Genomic DNA, 16290 nt, shown 5'->3' with positions numbered 1-16290 from the left:
CTGGGAATTGAACTCTGGAGGAGCAGTCAGTGTCTTAACCTCTGCGCCATCTCTCCAGCCCCGAGGTTCTAGTCTTAAAGCAATGTTTCAGAGGGTCTGAAACACGATCTAGGAATGAGTGTATCCACTGCAAACCAGCTGCTGGCACATGTGGCAGTTACCAAACATCAGTTTAACATCTTTTCACTTTAGTTTTGTTCATTCTGATATTACATACTTTGACGGTTAATACAGTCAGACTGCACGGGTTAGGTCACCTAGGAGACAAGCCTCTAGCATGCCTCCAAGGGATTATTTGAATTAGGTTAGCTTCTGAGCATGCCGGCCAGGGACCATTTAGATTATGTTAATCAGGATAAGAAGATCCACATTAACTGTGGCTGACACCATTCCATGGGCCGGCATCCTGGACTGAATAAAAAAAGAAATGAGCTAAAAATTCACATTCATTGATCTCTTCTTCCTGATTGCAGATGCAGTGTGAGAAGCTATCTCAAGCACCTGCTGTCATACTGGACTGTACCCTGTACTGTAAGCCCAAGCAAACCCTTTCTTTTGCACATTGTTTTTCTGGAGTGTTCCTGTTATCTAGAAAATGATGGAACCTCATGGAGCAATAGTAAACAAATACGAAGAATGTTTCTGTCCTAGGAATCCACAATCACATGGCAAAGATAGGAAGGCCAATGGAGATAAGCTTCCCAGTGATCTGAGAGTCAGAGGGCAAAGAAGCTAGCCCAGTGCTTGTCACGGAAATGGTGGCTTCTTCAATCCAACAGTTTTGTTTTCTAAATTTTGTTTTGAAAACTGAAACAACATGATTACAACATCAGTTAGACATCAATGTGTGCACAGCACTAGTCAAAACAGAACTGGAGGGAAGGTGACTGGGAAGACTGCTGCTGGGATGGAAGTGACAAGAAATCTGGTGCTCTGTGGGAGAAAAGACATTTTCAGTCCAGCTGAGTACGACTGAATGGTTCTGAGCTGTGACAACACTGTGTTCACACAGTATAAACAATGGCTCCAGAGATAGTAGGCGGTAAAAGAAAGAACCAGAAGGAACCTGTACACAGAGGGGCACTTGGTTCCTTTTGTTTTGTGTCTCATATATAAACAGTAACGGACAGCAACACAACACACTTTCTTCTTTTTCCTGCTATTGCTTTTAGACAGTGTCTTCCTAAGTAGCTGTCTTTTAACCCATAAACTTTCTGTCTCAGCTTCCCTAGTGTTTGGATAATAGGTGTGCCTACTAGGTATGCCTGGTACATACCGTTCCTTAAAATATATTTAAGACCTTATTTTAAGTGCACGAATGTTTTGCCTGCATGCATGTCTGTGTTCCACATGTGTGCCAGGTGCCCATGGAGGTCTGAAGAGGGCATTGTATCCCTGGAACCAGAGTCATGCATGGCTCTAAGCTACCATGTGTGTCTGGGAACTGAATGCAGGGCCTCTGTAAGAGCTGCGAGTGCTTCTAACGTCTGAACTGTTTCTCCAGCCCCCAGTCTTCTCTTACAGGGACAAGTGAGTTCTTTAAGACAATTGCATTTGATACTACATGAAAAGAACTAAAATTTGTGAGTGGTGATGTCTAAAATATAGTGTGAAACTAACCCCCACCCCCAATCTCTCAGTGTTTCTTACTGCAGAGGAATTGGTATTTTTACCCTCTTAATAAGACTGTTTGCTACAGACTTATTAAACAATGCCAAAATAGAAACCAAAGATTAAGAAAAATCTGATTCTATCTTACCTTTACAGTTTCTACATCGCCAGCTTTTGCAGCCTCCAGCAGCTGTCTGTCTGCCTCTGAGTGACCTACTGAGATGCCCTCTGAAAGGGAAAAAAAGTGCTTAACGCCCATGTAGGAAATGAGGCCAAGCTTCAACGGTCATCTTTTTACAAAAGCAGTTTTCAAGTTTACTAGCTTATCAACACAGGGGAAAACAGTAAGGCTACTAAACGTCTTGTTTTTGTTTGTTTTGTTTTCAAGACAGGGTTTCTCTGTGTAGCCTTGATTGTCCTGGACTTGTTTTGTAGACCAGGCTGGCCTCCAACTCACAGCGATCCACCTGCCTCTGCCTCCCAAGTGCTGGTATTAAAGGTATGTGCCACCACCGCCTAGCAAAGCTATTAAATTTTTGAGGATATCACTGAGCAAAATATGTATGTGTTCAGTATAAAATGCCATTTAAGCAGTGTAAAGAAACCTAACTAAGACAGGCAGTGGTGGTACATGCCTTTAAATCCCAACACTTGAGGAGAGGCAGCTGGATCTTTTAAGTTCCAGGACAGCCAGAGTTGTTACACAAAGAACCCACACCACCACCAAAAAGAAAAGAAAACAAAAAACCCCACCCGCCCCCGAAAAAAGAAAAAAGAAAAAAGAAAGAAAGAAAGAGAGAGAAGCATAACCAAAGTGAAAGCTTACCTACTTGATAAACAAGCCATGTACAAGCCCGGAAAGACATCTAAATCTAAACATGGTTCTGCCAATAACTTGTTATCTGAACTGGCACAAATCACTTTAATTTCCTGAGCCTTCAGGGGTTTTGTTTTGTTTCAATTTTAAAGAGTGAAGTTAGATTAGAAAGTAGCTAGTCATTTTTAGTTTAAAATTGTGTCTCACAACTCAATTAAAATTTCTGAAAAGGGTGCATACAAAGAAAATTCCAAGTAAAGATTTAATTATAAAAATTAAACCTTGAAAGAACTAAAAGAAAACAGAGACATATATCAAAGGAAGAGCCAAACAAAAACTAATGTGGGAAAGTAGCAGAGGAAAAAAACAATAAAGCCAGGGACAGATGGAAAGACTCCCATTGTAACACGGTACCAGAGGAAGCATTTATACCCAAGAAGAACGAATGAAGCAGGCCCAGTGTTTAGGGAAGCATCACCAGCAGGACTGCTGTGGTTAAAAAGACCCTATCTTTTAATGTTTTTCTTGCTCTAAGAAACAGTACTTACCACATCCTACTTGATTAACCAGAGTGTTTTAAGGGCCCCCTTTTGGGGGGTTGCATCATTATATACCCAAGGGAGCAATTAACTTACGACCCTTCTGCCTCAGCTTCTCCAATGCTGGTATTAACAGTGTCTTAATGCCTAGCTTCTAAAAATTAAAAAAAAAAAAAAAATTGACGAAAAGAAAAAAGATGACAGGGTCTATGTCACTGTCTGTTCTGGAACTCAGAGAGATGTCCCTGCCTCTGTGACCCAAGTAATGAATTGAAGATGTGACCACAATGCCTGGCAAATCAGCTTTATTAACTTTTAAAACTTGAGTGCCCCATATTTACTCAGAGAAACTTGGGAGAATATGCTACTGAACAAAAGTCATAATTATAATTTAATGACATTTAAAGTATCAAATATAATGAGCTAAGAATAAGTTACGGCCAACATTTCTCAAAAATTTTGTTTATCACCAATTCCTAAGCAGCACACCTGATATGTGAAAAATCTTAAAGGTTAACCTCTAAAACAGAATGTCTCGCAGCACTTAATACCTTGAAGCAGCTGCTGCACATTTTCATTTCCCATCTGCAAGGCGGTGAAACCCTGGAGGGATATAATGTTCGGATCACACCCATAGCTCAGGAGCAGGCGGCAGGTCTGCAGATGACCACAGTGTGCAGCTCTGTGTAATGACGTCTGCCCAAGACTGTCCAAAGCATTAACCTTAACAGCACAGAAAACACTGAAATTAGCATCATGACGAACCACCTACAATCATCCAGTTGTATACTTAATATTTACTAATGAAAGTCTCTATTATGGTTATTTTTTAAGAAATCAACTGTCCAGTGCCAAAGTAGGCATTTTTCCCCTCAAAAAATTCACCAATCCATGAAGACTGGTATCAGATTGAATTCCAACTCTGGATGTGGGTTGCCAAGTATAAGTTAAACATTGAAGTCATGTTTAGCATTAAAGCATGTTTAAGTCACCCTGTTTAGAGTTAGACATTGACTAAAAAGGCTGTGTCCATGAAATTGTACGGGTCTTTGCGGTACAGAACTTTTATGATTGATTCCAAGACATACAACAGGCAGAAACAAACAAGTCCAGAGGTGAGTTAAGTTAGTGTTGAGATACTCATTCCTATTTAACTGATCTATACCATGCACCATGTAGAGCATTATGTGAATAGCAGACTGTATATCCACAGTGGAACACTCGCCAGCAATATATATCAAAGGCACTGTTGACTTGTGACCAATCTCCAAAACATTACACTAAATGGCTGTTACTGTTGGGGGTAGAGTGCCTGAAATGAAACACTGTTATGTACTGAATTCAGGGATTTATACAATGACACCATCTACCAGTCAGCTATCCACCACCCACTTCTGCCTTTACCTGTGGTTCTTTAAATAGGTTTGGCTGTACAGACGTACATATTGGTTAAAATCAGGCAAATATACAATGAAGGTTGCACATTTCACTCTATATAAACTGTGTACCTAAAGAAAAACTGTATATAAATATCCAGCTCTAGCTGCTGTATATACAGAGAGTACGTAGCATGCTCACAGTGATCTGAAAAGGTGTCAAAGACATGTTGATGGCTATCTAATATAACAGAGCTGGTGAGAGTGCATGTAGCAGGTGCATAACTGCTTTTTTGTAAAATTCTTTCTTTTCTTTTTTTTTAATTGTTTCAATTTGGCTGAATCCATGAAATTCTTCACAAGAAAATAAGATAGCCTCTAAGACCATCTCATTTCCCATTCCGCCTTTCTATGAAAAACAATTCTTCAGTAATTAAGCAATCCTATGCTCACCAGTGTCTTCTGATACATTGGCCAATTAATACTCATGTTATCAGGGAATATTTGAAGGTGGATGTAGCAAGACCTCAATGAGCACAAAGCCAGAATATGAGTGTCCATGATTATAGAACTGAAAACCCAATCAAAATGCTCAGGGCTTAAAAAAAAAAAGGGGGGGGGGGCAACTGAAGAGATGGCTCAGTGGTTAGTTAGTAGCAGTGGCTGCTCTTCCAGAGGACCAGGGTTCAGCTCCAAGCACCCACATGGCACCTTATAACTGTCTTTAACTCCAGTTCTAGAGAATCCAATACCCTCACACCAAGGCATTTAAAAACAAAACAAGGCAATTTTTACTCACATATACCCAATGATTTTTTTTTTTTTAAACCTTGAAAGCTTTGAGTAACATATATTAGAGTGAACACGTTTGCTGCTCTACCTGGGACTTTCTCAGTCTTCATACTGTTAAATGGGTTTTTAGAAACCACCAACTCCTGTATAAAAGTGAGTGAGTGGTCTCTAGTCACAACTGCCTCGCTGAGTTTCACAGCTCAAATTCAATGTGTGCCTGTATACTCTTCAAAAGTAACATGCCATATGTAAGAAAAAAAGCATCAACAGGAAGGCACAGAGCAGAGACAAATGAGGATGCCAAGCAGTCAAGCAGAAATGAACTTTATTTTATTCAGTAATTTACAGTAGGAAAAATAACAGTAATACATTATCAAGAACTTCCCAAAATCAGAGATAAGGACATTAAAGGTAACAGGAAAAAACAAAAACAAAAACAAAAAGACCTAAAAAATTTAAGTGATTCCTTGCATGGGCAGAAATCCAAGGAATAACAAGCAAGAAAACTGACCTGCAGAACCCAGTGAGGATAAGACCTCAGGGCCTCTGTCCTGTCTTTTCCCTTCACTCTCAGCAATTCCATTTCTGTACATATATTGAATTTTCACTAAAAATTGTCTTTGAGGAGGGCAAAAATTCTTTGGATTAAAGACTGGAAACTGTCATTTCTGCTATGTATACCTTCTATTAAGCATTTTTAAAATTGAACTTTTAATTGTTAGGTGTGTGTGAGCAGGTGTAAGTTAGAGGACATCCTTTGGGACTTTCCACTGCTCTGAGCAGGGTCTTCTTGTTGTTACTGGCACTCTGCTAGCTGGCTGGTAAACTGGCTATTTTACGAATCTGTTTCTCATCTATCAGGAGGAATACTGAGATAACAGCTGTGTGCCACCACATCTGGCTTTTCACATGGATTTCAGGAAATCCAATTCAGGCAGTTAGGCTCGAATGGCAAGCACTTCACACACTAGGCCATTTCTCAGGACTCCTTAGTAATTATATTTTAAAGCTACCTAGTAAGAAAATGATTTCCAGCTTTGACAGAACAGCTAGTTATTCAAGGGGTAAAATGCTCTGCATACAAATGCCATCTAAACAATCTTAATTTATCAACACGGCTACATATGTTGGTTTTAGTCCAATTATTTTGCTTCTATTCAAGTTCTTTGTCTTAGTTACAGAAATGGTCAAAGTATAAACCAGTACTGGTAAAAATGAGGCATTATACTAACCAAGGAATTTCAGGTGTGGATCAGAAAAGAAAATTAGGTAAGACTGGTTTCCTGGTGAGACAAGATGCTGTAGTGTGCACTGTTTTAAAATAAAGTCAAGGATAACTTTGACCAGTGGGTTAGAAGTGGGTTAGAGACGGAAGGATATAACAGAAATAATGTATGTATGAATAAATGCACACATTTCCCAACAGTAACAAAAAACTAGATTTGGGAAGCTGTCCACAGATTTCTTTCTCAGTCTGCCTCTGTATTTTGAGGTGTGTGTGCCTGTGTATAGGTCAGCAGCCGTGGTTGTGGCTCCTCGCCCTCTACCTTGTTTGAGACAGGTTCAGTACTGGGCATGCCAGGCTAGCTGGCCTGCAGTGTGTAGGCTTTCTCTCATCTCTGCCTCCCTTCTTGCCGTAGGAGTACTACTAACTCATTTCATGGGTTCTGGGGATCTGAACTCAAGTCCTCAAAACTCCATGGCAAGTACTTTACTCCCCAGTCTGCAGCTGTTTTGAATTGTAAATGAAGAGGAAAACAACCATGTTTGATGAAGTGAATAGTTTAAGGAGGCAGACACCACTACACAGACAGCGACTCACAGGATCACCAGAGATCACCAGAAATGGTCTGTACCTTTGCTTCATGTTTCACCACTACTTCAACGACATCATTGTGAGCTTTCTCAGAAGCCACGTGCAGCGGAGTCAAGAACCTTAAAGAGAAAAGGCCAGCCACAAAGTAAGTATGTTTTCCATACAAAAAAATGGCAATAACACCTACTGGTTAAAATTATACTTACTCTTTAGTCTTTTCGTTGGTGTTCGCTCCCTTTCTTAGCAGCAGCTCACATATTTGCTTTCTTTTAGGATATGGAGAGGCAGCAGCACAATGCTAAATAATTCAAATTGTAGCATTAATCAAGGACCATTCAGAACCAGTCTCACTTAAGAACACTAGTGTTTCCAATCAAGGGTAATAAGCCCAATCTAACTTTTGTTTTATTTTACCCGAATTGGCTCTTGAAAGCTCTTCTATTGGAGAGAATATGTAGTTAATTACAAATTCTGACATGGCGGGAAAAGTCCCACATTAAAGAAGTCATTAAAAAGATCTCATTAAATATTCTGGTTAAACTTTGTCCTGCATTTTTGAAAAAGCCACTATTGGTAGGATGAAAAATGTTACATTTAAAAGGTTAAGCAAAGACTCACATGCTGGCATTTCTTTTTCCAGTGCTAAAGACTGAATCGACAGCCTCACAGATGGAGGCAAGCGCTCCACCACTAGGCTATTTACCCTCAGCCCGGCTGTGTGCTGTTACATGAAGAAAGCCTACCACCTGTCCTTAACCCTGCTGCTTTAACAGCACCGAGGAGACAGCTGCTAGTTGAGGTTCTTCCTTTACTAGCTGCTACAGAACGAGGAGCTTCACTTTTCTGTTTGGCACAACTGCACTGTTTGTGGCTGCAGCCATTTCTGAGTATCAAAGAAGGAAAGAGATAGGAGGTAGGGCTTTGCCTTTATAAATTTCTTATCTATGATTATGGCACAAAACTTTGCAATCTCAATATCCAGGATAATACTAGAGGACAACAGATATTCAATATCTGATTGATAATTGACCAAATCAATGTGTATATTTGCTAAAACCAAAATCTGAAAATTGTAGGCTAAAAATTCTGGTTAAAATTTTAAAGCAAAGTTGCTCTATAGATCTAAATATACAGTGATTATGAAATCTGTTCTCCTGTTACTAGTCATAAATTGTCAGTTCCTCACTATTGTGTTCCTAATTCATTTTTGGTATTGCTGCAGTCACCAAAATCATTCCTTTACCCTCAATAAAATCAAGTCTAACTGGTACACATAATTCTATTGACACATTAAGGGTAATAACACTAGGACATTTATTCTGAGTACAAAAAAATAGTGAAAATTTATTTCCAAGAAGTTTTTAATCATACACATCATAAATTAGACCCCTACTCTACTGTACATCCTAGGAAATCTCTGGAAACCAAGACGAAACTACACAAAAACCATCAACACGTAAGTGTTTTACAGTTAAAGACATGATGCTTACAGCAGACTACTGAGACGAAGACAACATATAGAACAATATTCCTTCTTCTGTGCTCTTCTGCTTTTATTTTCTGCTATTACACAGAGAAGCTCCAGAAATAAACATGATTCTGAAAATTGATGAAATCCTGTGCTGCAGCCCTGGGATGTGAACCACACCTTTGTCAGAGTGTGCAGACTGCATATCTTGCTTACATATTACTAACTTCCCAGCTGTGCTATCAACGGATCAACTGAAGTGTAAACAGTGCTTGTGTTCAAGAAATGCTCATCCTACTCAATGGCTCTAGAGTGTGGGGTAGCTTTGCTTGTTCTTATGATCTACCAAAAAGCTGTAAAGTGCTTTCTTGTTAACCAAAAGTTTTGTCTCACACAAAACTAGAAATGATACCGTATACTGAGGTTTACTAAGAAGAGCTACTGGAGGGCTGGGGAGATGGTTCAGTGGTTAAGAGCACTGCCTGCTCTTTCAGAGGTCCTGAGTTCAATTCCCAGCAACCACATGGTGGCTCACAGCCATCTATAATGTGATCTGATGCCCTCTTCTGCAGATAAAGCACTCATATACAATTAAAAAAATAAAAATAAAAATAAAAAAAAGAGCTACTGGAAAGGTTGCTAATCTTATTACGTACAAAGCATAAATTAAACTATGGAAGAAAAATGATGTACTGTCTGTGATTTAGACAGTGATTGGGGAGTTGCAAGAGACCCTCCTCAGATAATGAGGTACAAATGTATTAGATTTTCACACTATAAAAATTGGTCTTTCCAAGCTTCCCCATGTCAGTTTAATGCCGATATGGTCTTAATTTTCTGCTTAACTTTTTTTGGGTTTTTTGAGACAGGGTTTCTTTATGTAGCCTTGACTGGCTGTTCTAGATTTGCTTTGCAGACCAGGCTGGCCTTGTCAGAGATCCACCTGCCTCTGCCTCCTGAGTGCTGGGCCATCAACATTTTTTTATTAGTCTAGAGTTTTAATTTCTTTTAACTTGGATTAAAAATAAGGTAAGTGGCAATTTTCACAGTTTTATATTAAGGCTTAAGAAAGAAAACAAGTTATCTACCAGACAACCTACTTTACTTATTTGCTTCTATGAAAGGAGCATTCTGAGATTTATATAAGAGTTCACTATTTTCCCAGGAATTTCTACTTTTAAGGTAGCGTCTCACCATGCTTCTTTATTTCACCCTGATCTCAGCTAGCTCCTGGACTTCACTGCTCACAAGTACTTTATTGCAGTTTCACAGAGCTCTTCTCCCTCACCCCATGCCCTTGCCTCCCTTTGACTTTTTGAGATAGTTTTGCTAGTATGGTTCAGGCTGGCCTCAAACTTGTGGCCCTCCTACCTTAGCCTCCTGGGTCCTGAGACTACAGGTATACACTATCATGTTCAGTTTGGAAATAACTCTAAGGTACTTTATTCAAACTTGTGGAAAACCACAAATTACCAACCGTATATTATGTCTACAATAAAGTTACATAAAGCATGCGAGAACAAAGGAAATTTTTCTCTCTAGCTAGGCTCTTAAACTACTAGTACAATGTTTTGGGAGATTAGGTTATCTATTTTTCTACACTATTTATTTTTTTCTTCTGTATATACAGACAGGTAACTGAGTTTAGTTCAGCAAGGAAGCAAATGCCTATTTCAACATTTGAGAGGCTGTGGCAGGACGCACACACACACGAAGCCAACCTGGGTTCATACAGCAAGATACTGGAATCACAGAACCAAAACAACAACAAAACCCCTAACAGCAAACCCACCAACAAACAATGTACAAACAACGCCATCACTAAATAAGACATCACGATTAGTTTTTGGTTACTGTATTTTTAAAGTTTAAGTCTGAAACATTACCAAAGCTGTTTCATGTGTTTGAGGATGTTTGAAATTCACCATTTCCAGAGAAAGATGTTTTTTGATTCTTGTAACATCAGCTTCCCGTGCAGCTTGCAGCAATGAATGGCCTTTAAATTCATCTAAACAAAGAAGCATTTATATCTGCATGAAAATTATCACAGTAACAAGACTTGCCTCGCACAACACTAATACTTTTCTTGTAATTATTTTCAAAATAATTTCCAAATAGTCAGATTAAGGCTCTATAGTCTAAAATAGTTATGGATAACAGTAATTAATAACAGACACAATGAATCTAGTTCCCCTTAGTTTTGGTTCAATTCATTCTCAAATATAACCATCCATTTAGGCCATAGCAGATCCACTGTCTGTTGATATTTTCTACCTGGATTACGATTTTCTACATATTACACTCTATTCCCAGAGTGTCCTGAGGCTGGGCAAAGGGTGACCACAAGCCCATGCTAGTGCACAGCTATGAGACAGTCTTGCTCATACCTATGGGGTAACTGCAGATGGAACACACCAGTTTGTCAAGTGCTTCCCAGGATGAACAAAATTAAAGAAAGCATTTCCTCCATGTTTCTCTTTTACTTATCAGACTTGTAAAATCACTCATTACCACTTACTGTTCTAGAATAATATAAGTTTATTTCAGTTATAGGTAAGAATACTATATCTGAATCAAGTGCTTTTTTAAAAAGAAAACTATATTTATTTTAGCTATACAGAAAACCACAGAATTTGGCCAAGATAGTAAACAATATTATAAGCCACAACCTGGGGACTGTATTTACAAGACAACAAATAATTCTTGAAGTAATATTAACTAGAAAGTTTAAAAAAAAATGAGTAAAATCCAAGGGCTATCATCTATAGCTCATAAACTGGAAAACTAGCCCAAAATATATCTTTACACAGAATCTAAACTATGCTAAAAAGAAAGTTACTCATCCATAAAGAAAAGATTTTACTACTTATACATTCCCAAAGTAAATTGGAAAAGGAAAAAAAAAAGCTCAATTCTTTGAGGTCATATATCTTAGATGAATAGAAAACTTTTTTCTGAGATGGGATCCCACTATGTAACCCAGGCTGCCCTTCAACTCAAGGGATTCATGTGCATCTGCTGGGATTAAAGGTGTGGACCAACACAATCACCGTGAACATCACTTGTATACTCACACGATAATCTTTCCTTCAATTGTGGTGTGGGAGCCAAGTCTATAGCACTTTTATTGTGACAGTTCAGCAATGTTGGATCTGCTCCGTAACTCAGGAGAAGAGAACACACTTCAACCCTGTTCTTAGAAGCTGCCTCATGAAGGGGCGTGAATTGCCACAAGTCCATTGCATTTACACAGGCACCATGCTGGGGAGGAGAAGGTGCACACGCATGTTCACTTCTTCAGAGAATTTACACTTATCAACACTGTAGTTCAACAATGTGAGAGCTGAAAGTAAGGTCTGCAAACACCTCACTTCCCTTTGGAGGTATAATTTACATGCAGGGAAGCACAACTCTTAGTGAGTGCAGTTTAACAACCCTTGACAGACACATGTCCATTCCATCACACAAGAAACAATGCTTCTTTCATTGGCAATTTTTGCCCCATTCTTTTAGTATCACATTTATGTGTCCCTGAATTTTATAAAATGAAATCAGGAGACCGCTTACGTTTAGCTTCTTTCACATATTAACGTCCCTGAGACTTATTGCTGAGGAGGTTTCATTTCACTGTAATTTACTTAGCCTGTTACAGGTCAACTGGACTGTTTCTAGGAGGGAGAATGGTAAAAATAAGGTAGCAGGGAGGAGGAGGACCTTAAATAACAAGATTTCTAAATGTGGTTTGACATATACTTCCATTAGCACAGAACTAAGAAAGCTTTTAGATAGTTAACATCAAATGTTATGCTCGGGCAACTTAAAAGCACTGGCTTTTGTTTGTTTGTTTGTTTGAGGGGGTAAATTTAAAAAAAAACATTTTTAAAAAGATTTATTTATTTATTATATAATTTTCTGCCTGCATCACTGAACCATCTCCCCAGCCCTAAAAAACATTTTAATTTCGTGCATCTGCATATGTCTGTGTGTGAGTATGTGCATGAGTGCAAGGCCCCTGGAAGTGAGAAGAAGTAATCAGATCTCTCCTAAAGCAGGAGTTAAAAAAGGCTGTTGGTGGCATCCAATGTGGTCTTCTGTAAGACTGTGTATGTTCTTAACTCCATCTTTCAGCACCCGAAAGCTAGAACTTTTAAAACACGAGGTAGAGCATCACATCTTTTGCAGTATTTTTGTGAACTCAGTCTTTTTGCTGATTATCTTTGATCACACTGGCTCGACTGAAGCTTGTTCACACTTACAAGCTTCATGTCAATCTGCAATTTTTGTATATTTTTTCTAATTGTCTATGGTCAAACTTTACTGTAAATAACTCACAGATGAAAACCCAAAGCCATGTAGTCCTGATGAACTGCACAGTTAGAGTGCCTATTCTGAAGCTATGGCGCTTCATACTGGATTGTACATGTTCACTATTGGTTGTATTTTTATGACCTCAACCATTCCCTCCATACACATAAAGAAAACGAACAGAGTTAAAACCAGAAAAACATTTAGCTTATAGCCTCTAACTCTGTATCAAGCCAACAGTAAAATCTGGATCACAATAAAGTTACAAGCCGAACATACTGGCAATCTGTTAGACTTTCTGACATTTCCTCCCAAGCAAAGAAAAAGCAGTCAACACACAGAAAAATCAACACAGGAGAGCTGTTTAATTAGTAATCTGACAGAACCTCTCCTTCCTCAGATCAGACTACTTGTTTTCTTGCACTTAGAGGCTATGAAGATGAAAGGTGAGAAAATGACCTACTAATCTTAAAAAAAAAAAAAAAAACTTACTCATTTTTTTGTGATACTTTCATACAGTATCTCACTTATGTATACCTGGCTGGCTTGGGAACTCACAATGCAGACCAGGTTTGCTTCAAAGTTACAGAGATTCTAGATTCGTCTACCTCTCTGCCTCTAGAGTGTTGGGATCAAAGGCACATGCCAACCTTGTTATTCTTAAAAAAAAAAAAATTAAAGTGCATTCATTATACAATTAAATTATTTTTGTGTGCAGACTACATGCATGTGCCACAGGACACATGTAGAAGTCAGAAGACAACTTGAAGGAGTTGGTTTTCTTTTACCATGTGGACCCTAGAGACTGAACTGAGGTCATCAGGCGTGGCAGCAATGGGCTTTAACCAGAGACACCATGCTAGCTCTCTGTACTCTTTCTGTTTTGGTGTCATGCTTAATTATTAACACAGGGATGTGATCTGGTGCCCTCTGTTCCTAGGTCTAGTGAGTGTTTTGGTCATGGAGTCATGGAATATAGTCACTGAATAAATGTCTCCTAGCCAGAATCTTTAGCAAGTATTGTCAACCTGGTATTTGCACAGGACCCTTGTACATGTTTCCATCTTATTCTGGTAAGTCCTTACTCCCTCACCTCAGATAATACCTTTTTATTTTTTCTTTTTTGGTTTTTTTGAGACAAGGATTCTCTGTGTAGCCCTGGCTGTCCTGGAACATACTCTATAGACCAGGCGTGGCTCTAAAGCTCACAGAGATCCACTGGCCTTGGCCTCTGCTGGGGTTAAAGGTGTGAGCCACTACACCCAACTTAGATAACGCCTTTAGGATGACCTCTTTAGTGCTACTACCTTATATTTAACATTGCATGGTATCTCAAAAATCTGAAGTCAAATGCTAGCTTATTAATAACTTGCATGTTATGATTATAATTACTCCAACTTTCTACCAAGCACCCACAAAAGAGTAAGCCAGACACAATATGCATTCCAAATAATTATAGACATAGTTAAGGTGCAAAAGAACTAACCTTGACCAGAAGTTCAGTTACTTCATAATGACCATAAGAACAGGCATTGTGTAATGGTACCAGGTCACTACAATGAGAGTGAGCAGAAAAAAAAGCCCATTATAACAGAGTCCCTAAGACTAAGGCAATCTACAAATTATAATTCCTGAATCTCTTTCAAATTTATATTCCTTTTCTCTCCACTACTACTACTCCTGGTCCCTTGTTTGGGTCTCTATAATGTTACTAAACTCTGTATTTCTGAAACAACCTCTAACCCAACTTATGCTCTAAGGCCTAGCTACACTTTTATGAAGGCAAATACCCTTACAGGGACTCTTGTTTTAATACCATTGTTCTTTCTTGCTCTGAAGAGACAGTTCTAACTTTTTATTTTTTCCTTAGATGCGGCCTCACCGTGCAGTCCTGGTTGGCCTGGAACTATGTAGCCCAGGCTGGTATTGAACTCATAGCTACTGACCTGCTTCTGTTTCCCCAGTGCTGGGACTGAAGGCATGTGCCTGGTCCTACGACACACACAAGATCTCAGCTTCTCTCTGGCCTTACAATTCCTTGTGTGCCTGTACATGTACTGTGTAGGAGAGAAACATGTTTTTGTGTTGATCCCAAGTGTGGGATGGGGAACAGACTTGTGAGAGAGAAGGATGTTTTCCCACTTAGGTGGAACCACTTTGTGGGGTAGCTTGGATGTTGCCAGCTGAAAACATGCTAGTAGAGGCTCTGAGAGGATAATACATACATACATACATACATACATACATACATACATACATACACACACACACACACACACACACACACACACACACACACACACACATATATATATATATATATATATATATATATATATATATATGAGCCCAAAACAAGAGGAGAGGAAAGAGGACTTTGGATTGTTTGGGCTGTTGATCCCTGCACTTCGAGAGACACTCCTAGAGAAAACTGTTCCAGGGAAAGCTTCAAGGCTTTGGACTCCAGCTGAGGCTTCAGGTTCCGGTTGCTCCAGGTTCCAGCAGCAACTTTGGTGGGATTGCTGGTTTGCTGAGGTCCTGTTGACTATGCCAGAATTGTTCCTCAGAATTAATATCCTTAATGTTTCATTATTATGTTCTTTAATCTCCTTTTCCTATTGTTTGTGTTAGTCAGGTTGTAAGGGAGGTAGGCTCGTTTAAATGTTCATAATAAAATATAGTTGTTAAGAAAATTGAGCCAACAGTACTGTTCCCAGGTATAGATTTCCTTCCCTCTGTTGGCCTGGCTCATATTTACACGGTTTCCAGATTTATTCTGAATGCTAGCTACTTCTTCTTTGAAACATCTTTTAAATTGTGTTAAGTTAAATGCTATAGTCCTCTGTAACCTGAAGTCAATTGGTTTTGTAATGTAATGGAAGTATTCCTACACAGCGGAACCTCTCTGGCCTCCACCTTTAAGCTTCTCCCTCTTCTTGAGGATCATTGTTATAACTGGTACAACAACTGCCAGGGCAGCCTCTGGTAGTGCAGAGCTCATTCCTTGCCTGAAGACAAACTGCACTGCCAGTCACTAATACTTCTGCTTGAATTTCCACATATTCCCATAAAAGAAAGAGCTCTAAAAGTTAGAACACGTTTTCTCCAACCCCCTCTCCCCAATACTTCAATTTGTATACTGTAGGTCTAACTGACTTAGTTTCAGGACGTTAAGTTTTCTTTTTGTTCCTCTTCCACTGCAGTGTCTGTCTATGCCTTCCTTTTCATCTCTCCTGTAGCCCTGTGACAGATCATAGCTGTACAGCTCACAGTGCTCACTCCCATATTAGGTTTTTTCTGCGGACAGTCTCCTCCTTCCCCAAATCATCCAACATATATTATCCCAGAATGCTCCTCTCCTTAAGTGCCTTTGAGGATAAAACCACCATTCTTCATTTCAAATCATAAAATGCTTAAGAACAGGGTTGAGTTTCTTATGTTAATACATCAAAATTTCTAAAACTTGCCGTTTTGCTGTTGTTTCTCCAATTCTGATATCTGTTCCATGTGAATCATCTGCTTTATCTAGCTTACTTTGGCGTGTGTGTGTGTGTGCACGCGCGCGC

General features: G+C 39.1%; 1 protein-coding gene across 2 annotated transcripts in view; it reads right to left on the bottom strand.

The window, feature by feature from the left end:
* Nucleotides 1-16290, bottom strand: part of Tnks2 (tankyrase 2) — a 61309-nt gene that overhangs the window by 27826 nt on the left and 17193 nt on the right. The window contains exons 7-13 of one of the 2 annotated variants that reach the window (XM_051146379.1): nt 14211-14277; nt 11494-11680; nt 10306-10427; nt 7158-7249; nt 6992-7070; nt 3519-3690; nt 1760-1839 (exon numbers count right to left, since the gene is read on the bottom strand). In XM_051146379.1, coding sequence (XP_051002336.1) covers nt 1760-1839; nt 3519-3690; nt 6992-7070; nt 7158-7249; nt 10306-10427; nt 11494-11680; nt 14211-14277 — 799 coding nt within the window. The remainder of the gene's footprint in view (nt 1-1759; nt 1840-3518; nt 3691-6991; nt 7071-7157; nt 7250-10305; nt 10428-11493; nt 11681-14210; nt 14278-16290) is intronic. The other variant, XM_051146380.1, reaches the window with a different exon arrangement.

Source organism: Acomys russatus, chromosome 5 (assembly GCF_903995435.1).
Source record: "Acomys russatus chromosome 5, mAcoRus1.1, whole genome shotgun sequence".
NCBI classification, from domain to species: Eukaryota; Metazoa; Chordata; class Mammalia; order Rodentia; family Muridae; genus Acomys; species Acomys russatus.
Note: the sequence above shows the minus strand (reverse complement) of the source record. Positions and strands in the feature narration are given on the sequence as shown.